Below are 16589 nucleotides of genomic sequence, written 5' to 3'. Positions count from 1 at the left end.
TAAATAAAATGATAAAAATGTTGCTCCAGTGAGAGGCTATTTTAGGACAATCCCACCAAAATATGTAGTATTGTGTCCTGTGGCCTCTCCGCTTCTCCCGCACAGATCCGAAGCAAACGGGAACCATTTTTTCACCTTTGCTGGTGTTGTGTTCCAATGTGATAATAATTTGTAGGAATTCTCTTGTAATCTTGTGCTAATTGAGCATGTATGTGATAAAATACATGCATTCTCCCACTGGGTGTTTGAAAAGTGCATTTGAAGAACAGATTCCCATTGGCTTCTGAATCTGGCCAAATCCGCGGTATTTGCTTGTTGGAGACACGAGTACATTAAAGAGGTAGTTTTCGCAATCTGGTCGCCAGTCTAACAGATTGATTCAAAGCGTGTAGGATCCCTGATCATAGTGCTATATTCGACTCTTTAAATTAACATCATGAATTTAAAGGAATATGAATTTTTTGCTGGCCATTTTTCGGCACCTTTTGATTTGATGCATGCTGCATTCTTGGTGTATATTTGGTCAGTTTAAAAAAAACTAAAAATAAATAAAAACGCACCTCCCCATTGAAAACGCAGCACAAACGCATCAGAAATGAAAGAAATAAATAAATAATTTAAAAAAAAAAAAAAAAAATCGCTGTAAAATTGTGCAAAATTGTAGCCAATTTCGGGAGCCATTATCGGCATCTTTTTGTCTTTCGGCACAAATTTCAGTGCATCACTAGTTTTTATCACCCGTTCAGTGCTATGAAAATGCATTACTTTATAAATGTCACTGTCAGAGAAGGGGTTAACACTAGTGGCATTCAAGGATTTAGCTGTGTCCCCTAGGTGTGCTCATAGTTCGTTAGAAAATTTTGCAAACAGGTAATTTTTCTCCCTCACCGATGTACGCTGAAGAGAAGGCATTGGTGGGCACTGATGAGGAAACATTGGTGGGCACTAATGAGGCATTGGTGGGCACTGAGGCTACACCGATGGCCACTGGTGAGGCTACACTGATGAGGAGGCACTGATAATTAGTGCCTTGATTATTAGTGTACATGTCCCTTTAGAGAAGCCGGTTATCAGCTCTCTTCTCTCCTCATGCTGTCAGCATGGAGGAAAGGAGTGGCGATAACTGCTTCTGTTTGCATCCGTGATCAGCTATGATAACTACAGTGCCTTGCGAAAGTATTCGGCCCCCTTGAACTTTTCAATCTTTTGCCACATTTCAGGCTTCAAACATAAAGATATAAAATTTTTATTTTTTGTGAAGAATCACCAACAAGTGGGACACAATTGTGAAGTGGAACGAAATCTATTGGATTTTTGAAACTTTTTTAACTAATAAAAAAATGAAAAGTGGGGCGTGCAAAATTATTCGGCCCCCTTGCGTTAATACTTTGTAGAGCCACCTTTTGCTGCGATTACAGCTGCAAGTCGCTTGGGGTATGTCTCTATCAGTTTTGCACATCGAGAGACTGAAATTCTTGCCCATTCTTCCTTGCAAAACAGCTCGAGCTCAGTGAGGTTGGATGGAGAGCGTTTGTGAACAGCAGTTTTCAGCTCTTTCCACAGATTCTCGATTGGATTCAGGTCTGGACTTTGACTTGGCCTTTCTAACACCTGGATACGTTTATTTGTGAACCATTCCTTTGTAGATTTTGCTGTGTGTTTGGGATCATTGTCTTGTTGGAAGATAAATCTCCGTCCCAGTTTTAGGTCTTTTGCAGACTCCAACAGGTTTTCATCCAGAATGGCAAAAAAAAGGGGAAACACCGCGCTATACCAAATCAACAGAAAAACCAGTAGGAAAAAACAGCTGCCAACACTTCAAACAAACAAAGTTGAACAATTTAAAACAGAAAATAGTGTAGCGCTTCTATTAAAGTGGTTGTATACCCACATTTTTAACTTTTACCTACAGGAAAGCCTATAATAAGGCTTACCTGTAGGTAAAAAAAATATCTCCTAAACCTGTACAGTTTAGGAGATATTCCCCTCGGTATGCGCCGCTGACTGCAGCGGCGCATGCACACAAGGGGTTTCTCGCCGTCAAAATCCGGCAGCGGCCGAGCGGCCGGACTGAAATCTCCCGCGCGCATGCGCGGGAGTGACGATATCGCGGCTCCGGCCACTCACAGCGCCGGAGCCGCGATACCCGGAAGAAACGCTGAGGGAGCATGTCAGCGGCGTGGATCGGGCCAGATGTCGGGGCCTCGTTCTAAGGTAAGTATTTCATAATGAGCTAGTATGCGGAGCATACTAGCTCATTATGCCTTTTGCTTTGCAGGTTTAAAAGCTTTAAGTGAATGTGTAGTCCCATGAGGAGGATCCAAATGTGATCACAGAAAATCAAATTAATCGTAAATCACATGGGAAAGTCAATAATCACATGGAGAAAGTCCATATACAATCGCAAATAGTAAATAAAGTCCTCTATAGTGTGACTGGTGCACAAAAGGTGTGATAAAATTCTTCAGAAAAGATAGGCGTTTCGCTAGTCAAGTACAACCCAATACGTCAGCTTGTCTGGAGATATCAATAGAGTGGATAAAATACTCTTACCGAATATGGTGGACTCACACGGTCTTACGACGGTTGAGTCGAAAACGCTAAAGGTCCAGACCTAGGACCAGGTGGTAGATTGGTGGAGGTCCGACCAGATGTTGAGAAGACTCCAAACGACTGAAGGCCCTGAGAGGTGTCTCACGGGGGGTTCTCCGGAACGTTCCTCGGGGTGTCCAATTCGGATGTGACTCGGATGGAATTGTAACTCCAAAACGAGGAGTGGGGAGTTTGTAGAGTTTAAAACGAAAAAGAAAAAAGAAAGCTCCACATGGTGCGGGTCAAAAATATTAACCGTCAGGTTTTTATTAAAAGGCCATATAATAAAATGAAAATTATTATGACTAGTGATCACAAATGAACAAAATAAATGCAATGTGGGGTGCCAAAAAGTGAGCCCGACGCGTTTCGACATAGAGTGTCTTCAACAGGGGCATGTTGGAACCCACCACATTGCTAACAGATTTATAGAGTTTCTGAGGTAGGTCCGCCTAAAGAAGAGGCGGAGACTGCAATCAGGAACTGACCATATGTAAACTAACAGTCCAATGGTATTAGACTGTGGGCGGACCCACTCGAACACAATCGACAATGGATACAGCCAATCAACTGCTTATATACATCATCCAAATGTTTCATCCAGAATGGTCCTGTATTTGGCTGCATCCATCTTCCCCTCAATTTTAACCATCTTCCCTGTCCCTGCTGAAGAAAAGCAGGCCCAAACCATGATGCTGCCACCACCATGTTTGACAGTGGGGATGGTGTGTTGAGGGTGATGAGCTGTGTTGCTTTTATGCCAAACATATCGTTTTGCATTGTGGGCAAAAAGTTCGATTTTGGTTTCATCTGACCAGAGCACCTTCTTCCACATGTTTGGTGTGTCTCCCAGGTGGCTTGTGGCAAACTTTAGACAAGACTTTTTATGGATATCTTTGAGAAATGGCTTTCTGCTTGCCACTCTTCCATAAAGGCCAGATTTGTGCAGTGTACGACTGATTGTTGTCCTATGGACAGACTCTCCCACCTCAGCTGTAGTTCTCTGCAGTTCATCCAGAGTGATCATGGGCCTCTTGGCTGCATCTCTGATCAGTCTTCTCATTGTCTGAGCTGAAAGTTTAGAGGGACGGCCAGGTCTTGGTAGATTTGCAGTGGTCCGAAACTCCTTCCATTTCAAAGTGATCGCTTGCACAGTGCTTCTTGGGATGATTAAAGCTTGGGAAATCTTTTTGTATCCAAATCCGGCTTTAAACTTCTCCACAACAGTATTACGGACCTGCCTGGTGTGTTCCTTGGTCTTCATGATGCTCTCTGCGCTTTCAACAGAACCCTGAGACTATCACAGAGCAGGTGCATTTATACAGAGACTTGATTACACACAGGTGGATTCTATTTATCACCATCAGTCATTTAGGACAACATTGGATCATTCAGAGATCCTCGCTGAACTTCTGGAGTGAGTTTGCTGCACTGAAAGTAAAGGGGCCGAATAATTTTGCACGCACCACTTTTCAGTTTTTTATTTGCTAAAAAAGTTTAAATTATCCAATAGATTTCGTTCCACTTCACAATTGTGTCCCACTTGTTGGTGATTCTTCACGAAAAATTTACATTTTATATCTTTTATGTTTGAAGCCTGAAATGTGGCAAAAGGTTGAAAAGTTCAAGGGGGCCGAATACTTTCGCAAGGCACTGTACGTGATCAGCTCTGTCCAAAGTGCTGCTGGTTGGCTCTTTATTTCAATCTGTGATCAGCAGTGTCCCCCGGACACTGCTATCACAGAGCGAGCCACCCACGATCACAGGACACCGTCATTCAGCTACAGTGCAGATGGCAAGTGGTTAAAGGGATACATTTTTCTTGAGATCTTCCTGCACTAAAGATGCCGATAATGTCTGACAAAATTCATAAGTCATTTATATTCATGATATTAATAAAAAAATGAATTAAGTTAACATTAATATATATATATATATATATATATATATATATATATATATATATATATATATATATATATATATATATATTATATAAAATTTATATTATATATATATATTTTTTTTTTCCAGTTTTGGCCAAGTGCATCATGAATTTTCAGTTTTGGTACCACAATTTTAATTTTAGCGCAGCAAATGACATTGCTTTTACAAGCAACAGGAGGGGACGTCTCTCCCCCCCCCCCCCGGCTTCCGCAGCTTCTTCAGGCTGTCCCGTCCCACCCGATCACCCAGGCTGCGCTTCCGCCAGGGCCGAAGAAAGACTGTAGTGACTTTGATCGCCTCCATGATATTAGGAACCTGGAAGCATACCAGAGCTTACTACCGGTTTCCCCAGAAGCAAAAAGGTGAAATTTCTAAAAATGAAAAGCATTTGATCACACCACATCTTGTATAATCAAATGCTTTCAGGGGCAAAGGACAGATTTGGGGTTGAAATTTAAAGCAACCGTGTAAAAAAAAAAAAAAGAGAAAAAGTGCCCCCTGCTCCCCCCCAAGCTCACGCGCAAAGGCATTTATATTGCCATTGCAGGGGCCTGCATAATTTTAAAGTGTGACATGTTTAGTATCCATTTACTCATCTTTTGAAAATGTTATCGAACAATTGGGTATTATATTGTGTTTTTGTGCAAAAAAAAAGTGTATTTTTCCAAAAATAATGCATTTGATGCAGTGTTAGGCTGTGAACAGGGCACAAAGAAAACAAAACCCTTGCGTTGAGGCTGCATTGATCAATGGATATCGTGTGAACACGTACATCTTTAACAGCAAGAGTAAGGAAATGAAATCCTTGTTATCTCCCTGTAATCCAGAATAGTAACACTCCACATCCATAGACCAGGACACATTAAAGCTGAGTTGACTACGTATTCCCAAGTTAAGGTGACCTACAGAGCAAATTCTCAGCTGTTTCTTTAGCTGCTGTTGGCCAGTAATGTGACAGAGCCATTTCAGTCCTTACAAATTACATCCATGTGTTCTCATAGCAGACCACCTCCAAGCCTGCACCTCTCATACACTATATTACCACAAGTATTGGGACGCCTGCGTTTACATGATCTTTAATGGCATCCCATTCTTAGCCCGTAAGGTTCAATACTGGGTTGGCCCACCCTTTACAGCTATAACAGCTTCAACTCTGCTGGGAAGGCTGTCCACAAGGTTTAGGAGTGTGTCTATGGGAATGTTTGATCATTCTTCCAGAAGTGCATTTGTATCGGTGTCTTTATGGGCCTTTCTTTGTGCACTGGTCCAAATCATTTGATGGAGGGGGCATTATGGTGTGGGGTTGTTTTTCAGGGGTTGGGCTTGGCCCCTTAATTCAAGTGAAGGGAACTCACATTTTGGACAATTTCATGCTTCCAATTTTGTGGGGACAGTTTGGGGATGGCCCCTTGCTGTTCCAACATGGCTGTGCACCAGTGCACAAAGCAAGGTCCATAAAGACACGGGTGAGCGAGTTTGGGGTGGAGGAACTTGACTGGCCTGCACAGAGTCCTGAGCTCAACCCCATAGAACACCTTTGGGATGAATTCGAGTGGAGACTGTGAGCCAGGCTCTCGTCCATATCAGTGTCTGACCTCACAAATGCGCTTCTGGAAGAATAATCAAACATTCCCATAGACACAATACTAAACCTTGTGGGCAGCCTTCCCTGAAGAGTTGAAGCTGTTATAGCTGTATAAATGTACTGCATTCACATACACTCCCAGCCTGCACCTCTCATATACAGGTACTGAATTCACATACACAAAGTGACACTAAATTCTGGTTAAAATACAAATTCTATTTAGGTATGTATTCTTAACCCAGAAAAGCCCCTTCAATTGCTCTCATCTATCCTTTTTTGTTTTTTCTCCTAGTTTAATCAACTTTCTGTTAGAGGGAGGTTACATTCATTCTCCATGGTCCTACTGTATGTAGGGCGGTAGCCGCCCTCTCGTTTGCCCCCAAGATGGACTATGGAATTTGTACTGTAAAAAGAGCAATACACATGACTGCCCTGCAGGCAGAGAGGGCCCACTGTGTGCAGGATGGCAGCACTTAGTGCAGGGTGATAGAACACAGAGTGCTCTGCGCCTGGCAATGTAGCAGGTACTTTCAGGTAGAGAGATCTCCTTCCCCAAGGTGCCTGAATAGTCCTAGCTGTGACTTCTTTGAGAAGAACAGCATGAGGAATGGCACCTGCAAGGTAAATCTCAGTAAACAATAATGCTGGTGTAGAATGGATAGCATTTACCATGAACGCATAAGTACCATTACATCCTAATGACTACCAACAACTGGGCACCATGCCTCCCAGTGACCACTGACACCTGGGCACCATGCCTCCCTGCAACCATTGACACCTGGGCACCATTCTTCCCAGTGACCACTATTCCTCTCAGTGACCACTATTCCTCCCAGTGACCAATGACATCTGGGCACCATTCCTCCCAGTGACCAATGACATCTGGGCACCATGCCTCCCAGTGATCACTGACACATGGGCACCATGCCTCCCAGTGATCACTGACACCTGGGCACCATGCCTCCCAGTGACCACTGACACCTGGGCACCATGCCTCCCAGTGACCACTGACACCTGGGCACCATGCCTCCCAGTGACCACTGACACCTGGGCACCATGCCTCCCAGTGACCACTGACACCTGGGCACCATGCCTCCTAGTGACCACTGACACCTGGGCACCATGCCTCCTAGTGACCACTGACACCTGGGCACCATGCCTCGGGAGAAGTACTGGATGCGGATATGGGAGAAGGTGACAAGTGAGCAAGAGAGCAGGAGGTCTTGGGAGGAGAGAAGAGGACGATTTGGTTGGCATTTTAAAACCAGGTTAGAGATGTAGCTGGGGGCCAGGTTGTGGATGGCTTTGAACATTACTGTTAGTATCTTGAATTTGATTAGTTGGCTGAGTGGCAGCCAATGGAGGGATTGGCAGAGAGAGGTAGCAGACTCGGAGCAGTTTGAAAGGTGCATGAGCCTGACAGCAGCGTGCATGATGGACTGAAGGGGGGTAGTCTATTTAGAGGTAAGGCAATGAGGGTGGAGTTGCAATAGTCGAGGTAAGAGATGAACAGGGAGTGGATTAGAAGCTTTGTGGCGACATTGGTTAGGAAAGAGCTTATCTTGGAGATGTTGCGGAGGTTGAGGCGGCAAGCAGTAATACACATAGGCACCACCAACAGTCATATAGGCAACATTGCTCTTCCATTGACATAAAGGAATTTATTACTCCCATTGACACAGGTTAATTCACCTCCCACTGATGCAGGAGTATTTTTCCTCCCATGGACCACATTTCAGCATCCACACCGCATGAACACAGTCTAAAGCACCATGCAGAGGCGGTGTATAAGACAGTCCATGATATATACAGTATCTCACAAAAGTGAGTACGCCCCTCACATTTTTGTAAATATTTTATTCTATCTTTTCATGTGTAGAAATGACACTTTGCTACAATGTAAAGTAGCGAGTGTACAGCTTGTATAACATTTTTTGTCCCCTCAAAATAACTCAACACACAGCCATTAATGTCTAAACTGCTGGCAACAAAAGTGGGTACACCTCTAAGTGAAAATGTCCAAATTGGGCCCAATTAGCCATTTTCCCTCCCCGATGTCATGTGACTCGTTAGTGTTACAAGGTCTTAGGTGTGAATGGGGAGCAGGTGTGTTAAATTTGGTGTTCTCACTCTCTCATACTGGTCACTGGAAGTGGCACCTCATGGCAAAGAACTCTCTGAGGATCTGAAAAAAAAAGAATTGTTGCTCTACATAAAGATGACTTAGGCTATAAGAAGATTGCCAAGACCCTGAAACTGAGCTGCAGCACGGTGGCCAAGACTTTGGACCACTTTTATTCCTATTACAAGGGATGTAAACATCCCTTGTAATAGGAATGGTGCCGACAGGTCCTCTTTATGGACTCTCCTGCAGGCTGGAAATCATCAGATAAAAAAAAAAAAATTGACAATCTGATGCTTTTCTAGCCAAGATCTCGGCTATGTTTACCTGTGCGACCTGTACGTGATGTCATAATGTTGCGCCTGGGCCTCCGAGGATCATAAAGATTGCCAGGGACTATCTGTCCCTCGGTAAATCTCTATGCCTCTCTTCTGGTGCCGGCCGATTTGTTCTCCGGGTTCCTGATCGCACGGGAGACCCCGGAGAAGCACCCGAGGACGGCGGGAAAGCCACTGAAAGCCGAGGACGTCATATGACGGCCTGCGGTATGGAAGTGGTTAAAGTGGTTATAAACCCTTACACGCCACTTTTACCTACATGTAAGCCTACAATAAGACTTACTTGTAGTTACCATGAAGATCTCCTAAACTTGCACCGTTTAGGAGATATTCACTGTATCAGCATGTTCTGACATCAGCACACACGCACTGGAGAAACTACTCGCTCGTGCCATTTCTTCAGCTGCTGTGCCGTTACTGACAGCTCCCATGCGAATCGCGATAGTGATGTCATTGCAGCTCCAGCCAATTAGTGCCGGAGCCCGCAATACCCGGAAATATCTCCGGGAGACATGTCGCCAGCCACAGCAGTGTGCCAGGACCACTGCGGGGCTTGGATCTAAGCCAAGTATTTCATAATTATGCCTTCGTCTTGCAGGTTTTTTTTTATTTTTCATGGGTTTACACCACTTAAGTGCCGGTTTACACAGGGGCAACTTGCCAGGTGACTTAGCCACCTGAAAAGTCACACTCCACTCTGTATTATGGAACCGTTCTAATAGGAACGACTCAAGTCACTCCGACTTACAAAAAGGTTCTTGTACTACTTTGGGATGACTTGAGGGCGACTTGTATTGACTTCTATACAGAAGTCATTTTGCAAGCCACCGCAGATCACCTTGCAAAATCGCGCTGCAAGTCGGGCTGCCCCTGTGTGAACCATCTCGCAGGGCCGGTTCACACTATTGCGATGGAAGACATTGCATGTAATTTGCAGTGCACCGCTGTTCACATTACATGTGATGTTTGCGCGGTGCGATGTCAGACATACAGATAGCATGGCTGATCTCACACCGCATTGGGTGCAAACACGCACAGGACCCTTTTTTCTGTTCGGACCAGAATCGGATCGCATGTGTGTTCACACATATGCAATCCGGTTCATGTTCCGAACTGTCAGTTCACAGTGCGAAATGCGAACTGAAATGGGGGTGTCGTTAACATATAATGACACTCCCCAGCAGTTTGCATATGGCAGTGTGAACTGCCGTGCGTGTCGGGTGTGATGCAGGAACCTGTAGATGATTCGCAAGGTTCTCGCATCACAATAGTGTGAACCGGCCCTTAAAGACTGTAGAGTCTATATTTGTAAATGTCTTTTCAATATTTTCAAAATACATTCAATGTAAAGCTGGAAAGTAGATCTCAATGGATGGTAAACATTTATAAGATCTTTTTTTTTTCTATAAAATGTGTGATGTAACTAGGGGCAACCAATTCTGCTCATTCCATACACAGGCGTCCTGCTTTTCTAGTGCTGCACAGTGATTGTACTTTACTGTTCCATCTCACAATGCTAGTCTGTGTTTTGGTAACTGTTGGATACAATGCCTGTGTGTCCGACATCTTCATCACAGTTTGCTATTTTAACGAAGTAATTAGCAGTCATTGTAGAAGCTAATCCCCCCTCCAATGGCTAATTATAGGGCCCATCTGTTGTAAATTGTATTTAAATACACAATCACAATGCATGGCAACACGTTTTCTCTAGCTGTAGTGCCACCCATTGAAAATGGCATTCCAGTGCATTGTACAGCAGAGCACGACACCCTGCAGCGCATCATAATGCATGTACAGTGCGTTATACTGCGTCCTGACAAAAAGGGTCACACACGTTTTTTTTCATCTGTAGTGGTGCTCTGGCAGACCATTTGATGATGAACGGGCTGCCTTAACACAACGCACATTTACGCATGCATAAAGCCTGCGCATTACCACACCGCAACACATGGCAGGCTGAAAGCAACGCACAAAGCAAACGAGTCCTGATTGGCCCAGCCTCTTGGCTCGCTTTCTTCCAACCTTAGCAGTGCTGTACTTGAGCTACTTTGACTATTTTAAATGACATCAATGGAACAGCTCTACCCACAGCTCAGGTTTAGCACCATGGTACAAAGGAGTGTGATCACCAATCCAACGGCATCATATGGTCACCGCAGATCCGTGACTGTGCTTGGCAGAAGCTACAAATACTGTATATCCAATGCTCATCTCATCGGGAGATTACAGAATCTGGATGGGGACAATCCAGCTGGGCTACCCAAGGAGCAAAGCAGCTTCACTTAATAAACGAGGCAGTGAAGCTGTGCTTATCATCCAATGATGTGAAAGCAAAAATCCTGTTTTTTTTTCCTTGCATGCGATTCTGTATTTTTAGGTGAATTTTCACCACAATTAGGCCCGGTTCACACTGATGCAACAATCGCTCCGACTTTGTCACATCAGAAGTCTCACCCCATACAGTGCAATGTAACCAGTCTAATTGGTGCAACTTTGGTACGACGTGCATTGACTTCTGTTAAAGAAATCGCATGCAAAACGTGCCAAAGCGAGCAGTGAGAACCCAGGCCTACAGAGCTAAGGGAATATTCCCTTGCAAAGAGAACATAGTCTACTCCTGTAGTAAATCAGCCACATAGCCTACTGACTGTGAGATGAAAGATTCCCCCCCCCCCCCCCCCCCCAAAAATACACAATTCTACATGATGCAGGCACCATCAGCTCCGATAACATTGAGGGACATCTGAATGGCATTAGTGACAGATATATACACAGATCAGCCATTACTTAGACCCCTTTCACACTGAGGCGGTTTTCTGGCATTTTAGCGCTAGGAATAGCACCTGAAAACCTCCTCCCATGCATTTCAACATGTCTTTTCACACTGGGGCGGTGCGCTCGCGGGAAGTGCTGAAAAGTCCTGCAAGCAGCATCTCTGGGGCGGTTTGGGAGTAGGGATGAGCTCAGGCGTGTTCGCATGGAACATGTGCAGAGCCCGGCAGGAAGTCGGCGCAGCGCTGCGCTAATCACAGGCAGTGAGACATTGCCCGATCTCTGCAGCTGCACATCAGGGCAATGTCTCACTGTCTGTGATTAGCGCAGCGCTGCGCCGACTTCCTGCCGGGCTCTGCAGGTGTTCCATGCAAACACGCCTGAGCTCATCCCTACTAGGAAGCGCTGTATTTAGCGCTCCCAAAACATCCCTACCCATTGGAATGAACGGGCAGCGCTTCAAAAACGCTTGAAAAGCACCGCAACACAGGTGCTTTTAACCCCTTCTTTGGGGTTAAAAGAGTCCCGCAAGCACCGTCTAAAGTGGTTGTAAATCCTTTACAACCATTTTTGACTACAGGTAAGTCTATAATAAGGCTTACCTGTAGCTAACCCAGATATCTCCTAAATCTGTATGTATTTGCATGTGCCGACGTCATCAGCACATGCGCACTGAAGCAACGGCACATACGTGAACATGTTTTCCCTGAAGTTAATATGTTAAAAGAAGAAAAATTATGGACATTGCAGTTTGTTGTGTATGGAGCTGTGTAGCCACAGACTGGTCAGTGTGCCTATGCTGACCCATGTCTGTCGCTCCCAACTGTCCCTGATTTGAAACAAAATCCCTCGTCCCTCATTTTGGTCGGATTTATATAGTTGTATATAAAATTCAATATTTATCTTTCACAAACTGTTTCCCAGTACTAAACCTTTCATTCAATTTCTAAACTGCTGCATTTTTAACATTTAGAAGCCAGTATAAAGGAATAGTAGTGGTAAAAATCGTTATTTTGTATAATTCTCCTTTAAGAGGGTGTGGCAGGGGTGTGTCCTATGCCTACATACTCTTGTTAATAGGCGTCTCATTCACGCCTCAAAAAATTGGGAGGTATGCCGGGTCCACAGCAAAAGCGCCCACAATGGGCATGTGGGCATCAGAACTGAACCTAGGAACAATGGAAGAAGGTGGCCTGGTCTCCTTACAGTGGAAGTCCATGCAGAAACTAAAATCCTTGTATCTGTAGACACCAAGGATCTAACACTAACCTCTCTATCCCAGTAAAGAATAAATGAGTATATATACCATTTGGAAGCTGATCTGACCCAATCTCCAGCGCCGGAAGCTCTGTAGAGGACACAGCCAACAAAAGCTGTGAAATGAATGGGAAGTGACATCACACATAGAGTTACTATGGGGGTTCCATTGTCCTCCATCTCCTCTGCACCCTCCTACACAGCGAAGCCGCGGATGACAGCTCAGCGTGGGATCGGGTCAGATCGGCTTCCAAAAAGGTACGTATACGTGTTTTTTTTCCCTTACAGGGATAGAGAGGTTAGTGTTAGATCCCTGATGTCTACAGATGCAGGAATTTTTGTTTTTGCATGGACTTCCACGTTAATTCAAGAATGGTTTGAAGAATACAATTAGTTCAAGGTGGTGACTTGGCCTCCAAATTCTCCAGATCTCAATCCAATCGAGCATCTGTGGGACATGCTGGAAAAACAAATGTGACCCATGAAGACCCCACTTCACAAGACAAACTGGAACGGAGGTCTAGGCTATGGCAGATTGAGCAGGCAGGCCATTATAGCACAAGACACATTCAAATTCCTGCCCCCTTCCAGGCCAGGCAAACTTTCAGCGCTGGCACACTTCGAATGACAGTTGTGCAGTTATGCAACGCTGTACCCAAACTACATTTTTGTCAATTGTATTTAATCACCACTGGGTTTTTAATTTCTTGCTAAATAAATCAAAAAAAGACTGAAAATTTTGAAAAAAAATAAAAATAAATTCATAGTTTGTTATAAAATTTTGCAACCAGGTCAATTTTTCTCCTTCACTGATGTGCGCTGATGAGGCGGCACTGATAGGCTGCACTGTTGGGCACAGACGAGGAGGCACTGATGAGGCAGCATCGATGGGCACTGATAATCAGTTCCCCGATTATTGGCGTGCATGTCCCTTTTACACAAGCTGGTTATTGGCTCTCCTCTCCTCTCGCTGTCAGCATGAGGAAAGTACTGCCGATAATCGCCTTCTGTTTACATCGTAATCAGCTGTGATTGGACACAACTGATCACGTGGTAAAGGACAGCTGATTGGCTTTTTACCTCAATCTGTGATCAGCAGTCAAATGACGCCCTCTCAGAACTAGCTGGTCGCACTGTAGCTGTCATTCGGCTAAAGAGCGGTCGGAAAGTGGTAGTAAAGGTGTTTTGTGGATCTCTACCTACAGGTCAGCCTATAATAAAAGCTTACCTGGAGGTATTGTAAACATCTCCTAAACGGAGATGTTTAGGAGATATTTACTTAAAGAGGGATTCCACCTACAAAAAAAATATTAAAAGCCAGCAGCTATAAATACTACAGCTGCTGACTTTTAATAAATGGACACTCACCTGTCCCGGATTCCAGCGATACCGGCAGCCGAGGCCGATCAATCGCTCGGCTCTCGGCTGCTACCGCCACCATTCTAGGTGAGGGAATCAGGAAGTGAAGCGAATCGGCTTCACTTCCCGGTTCCCTACTGCGCATGCGCGACTCGCGCAGCGCAATAGGAATTGTCCGCGCTGTCTCTGAGACCCGTGTGTGTCCCAGCAGACAGCGCGGCAGGACAGGAAATGGCGTAGACTCCCACAAGAGTCTATGCCCGGAAGTGGGTGTAAATACCTGTCTTTGACAGGTATCTCCACCCCCCTCCCCCCTGAAAGGTGCCAATTGTGACACCGGAGGGAGGGAGGGTTCCGATCAGCGGAGGTTCCACTTTAGGGTGGAACCCCGCTTTAAAGCGGAGTTCCACCAAAAAATGGAACTTCCGCTTTAAGGGGAGGTGACCCCAACATGGCACGTTTGGCATGTCATTTTTTTTGAGGGGGGGGCGGATACCCTCTTTTTAGAGGGTCCCAGCTCCCACTTCCTCCAGGCGCACCGCAAGGGAGATGGACCCTGGGACAGGTAAGTGTCCAATTATTAAAAGTCAGAAGCTGCAGTATTTGTAGTTGCTGGTTTTTAATTTTTTTTTTTTTAAGCAGAACTCCGCTTTAGGCAGCGCCGATGATGTCACTGGTGCATGCGCACTGTGCTCTTAATGCTTGGTGCGCCGTCCATTGAGAGAGGCGTGCCAGGGGAGTGACGACATCGCGGCCCGGCCAATCAGATGACTGCAGAGCGTGAACCCGGAAGAAAGACTGGGTGAAAATGGAAGCCCTGTTAGCAGTGACAGCATGCAGCTGGGGGGGGGCTTTGTTCTCAGGTAAATCTTTCATTATATGCTAGTATGCATACAAGCACATTATGCTATTAACTTGCAGGGAGAAGTTTTGTTTTTATTTTTTTGGCTGTTTACTATTGCTTTAAGGGTGATGGAGCAGCATGGTGGTCCCCAGTTTGCATGTTCTCCCTGTGCTTGCATGGGGTCCTCCCTGGTAGAGTGATTGGTAGGGATGACCTCAGGCGTGTTCGCATGCTCAACGTGGGGAACCCGCCAGGAAGTTGGAGCAGCGCTGCGCTAATCACAGGCAGTGAGACATTGCCCCGATCTCTGCAGCCGCACATCAGAAAATGTCTCCCTGCCTGTGATTAGTGCAGCGCTGCACCGACTTCCTGGCGGGAGCATGCCAACAGAGCTCATCCTTAGTGATTGGCTCCGGTAAAAAAAAAGCAGAACTAAACCCTCCTCTCCTCTTCAGCCAAGGAAGCGGCCATCTTGGCCTCTGTTTGATCTGCGGTCGCCCTGGTGCCGCACATGTGATCAGTTATGACAGTACATACAAATGTGACAGTTAGTGATCCCGGCATGCCAGGAATATATAACTGTTTTCTAGAAACCATTACATTGATGGGTTTCGCTCCATTTCTATTATCTAGGGAGGTTAGATTGTCAGCTCCTGGGGCTTATGTTTATGTAGAGCGCTGTGCACACTGTCAGTGTAATAGAGATGAGATGACTGTCATCCAGTGTAGAGGAGGGATGTGATTGGATGGATGGGATGTGTCTGGTATATGAGGGCTTGTACTGCTCTCCTGCTGCTGTGGTCGCCATAGGACTGTGGGACACGTGATGCACTGCAGGCCTGATGGTCCCCCCGGAGATCGGAGCGGCCTTTGTGTCCCCGGAATCAGCTGACTCCATCACAGAACAATGACCCGCAGCCCCTCCTTACCTTCCAGCTCCTCCATGTTTCCCCCTCTATGTGACGCTCCGCCGCACACTCCCGCTACCACGGCAACCGAGGCACGCCCGGCCGGGAACCAACACGCCGATAATTGGCTGAGCCACAAGCCTCGCCAGACACAGAAGTCTCCACTAGGGGGCGGGGATGGAGGACCGGAGTGGGTGCGTCCTAATTGTCACTATGGTCGAGCTGTCCAATGACAGGAATACAATGCGGCCTATAGGCTGTCATGGAGTGCCAGCCAATGGTAGGGGGCGTGTTCTGTCACTATGGCAGACTATACTTGTCAATGAAAGAGGGGCGTGGTCTGTCTAGAGTTCGGCCTGTGGGGGAGTGGCCTGTTCTAGGACCCGCCTAATGTGTACTGTCTGTCATTGATACATCTGCACTTCGTCTCCTTGTCCTTTCATGGGGCATGGCGGAGAAATAAGGCCATGACCGCATAGCCGCAGTAATGAGAGGCGCTTATTGTCATATGCATGAGGGGCGTGCTTTCTCCAATAGAGCGAGGGGCGTGTCCTGCCAATAAAAGAGCCTTCTAGCGCCCGGGGGGCGTGGTTTGCGTGGATTCTAACCAACAGCTGCTCCTTCTAATACACGAGGGGCGTGGCCTTCTAGCTTCTAAGGGACAGCCGTAATTGTAATACACGAGGGGCGTGGTCTGCCAGGTTTCTAATAGACAACTGTCATTTTAATACACGAGGGGCGTGTTCTGTCTGGTTTCTAACTAATCCAGATTCTAGGAAACAGCCGCTCAGTCTAATACAGGAGGGGCGTGTCCTTTTGAATTCTAATGGAACTGCTCCTGAGGGGCGTGTCCTGTCTAGATTTT

The 16589-nt window shown here is 45.8% G+C and overlaps 1 protein-coding gene across 2 annotated transcripts in view; it reads right to left on the bottom strand.

Annotated features, from left to right (window-relative positions):
• Positions 1-15932, bottom strand: part of ZC2HC1A (zinc finger C2HC-type containing 1A) — a 162135-nt gene extending 146203 nt beyond the window's left edge. The window contains exon 1 of one of the 2 annotated variants that reach the window (XM_077492915.1): positions 15746-15932. In XM_077492915.1, the coding sequence (XP_077349041.1) occupies positions 15746-15761 (16 nt within the window). In that variant the 5' untranslated portion in view covers positions 15762-15932. The remainder of the gene's footprint in view (positions 1-15745) is intronic. The other variant, XM_077492916.1, reaches the window with a different exon arrangement.
• Between the last annotated feature and the right edge of the window lie 657 nt (positions 15933-16589).

The sequence above is a fragment of the Lithobates pipiens genome, unplaced genomic scaffold, assembly GCF_037356315.1.
Source record: "Lithobates pipiens isolate NorthernLeopardFrog02 unplaced genomic scaffold, aLitPip1_a1.2 Scaffold_19, whole genome shotgun sequence".
NCBI lineage: Eukaryota > Metazoa > Chordata > Amphibia > Anura > Ranidae > Lithobates > Lithobates pipiens.
Note: the sequence above shows the minus strand (reverse complement) of the source record. Positions and strands in the feature narration are given on the sequence as shown.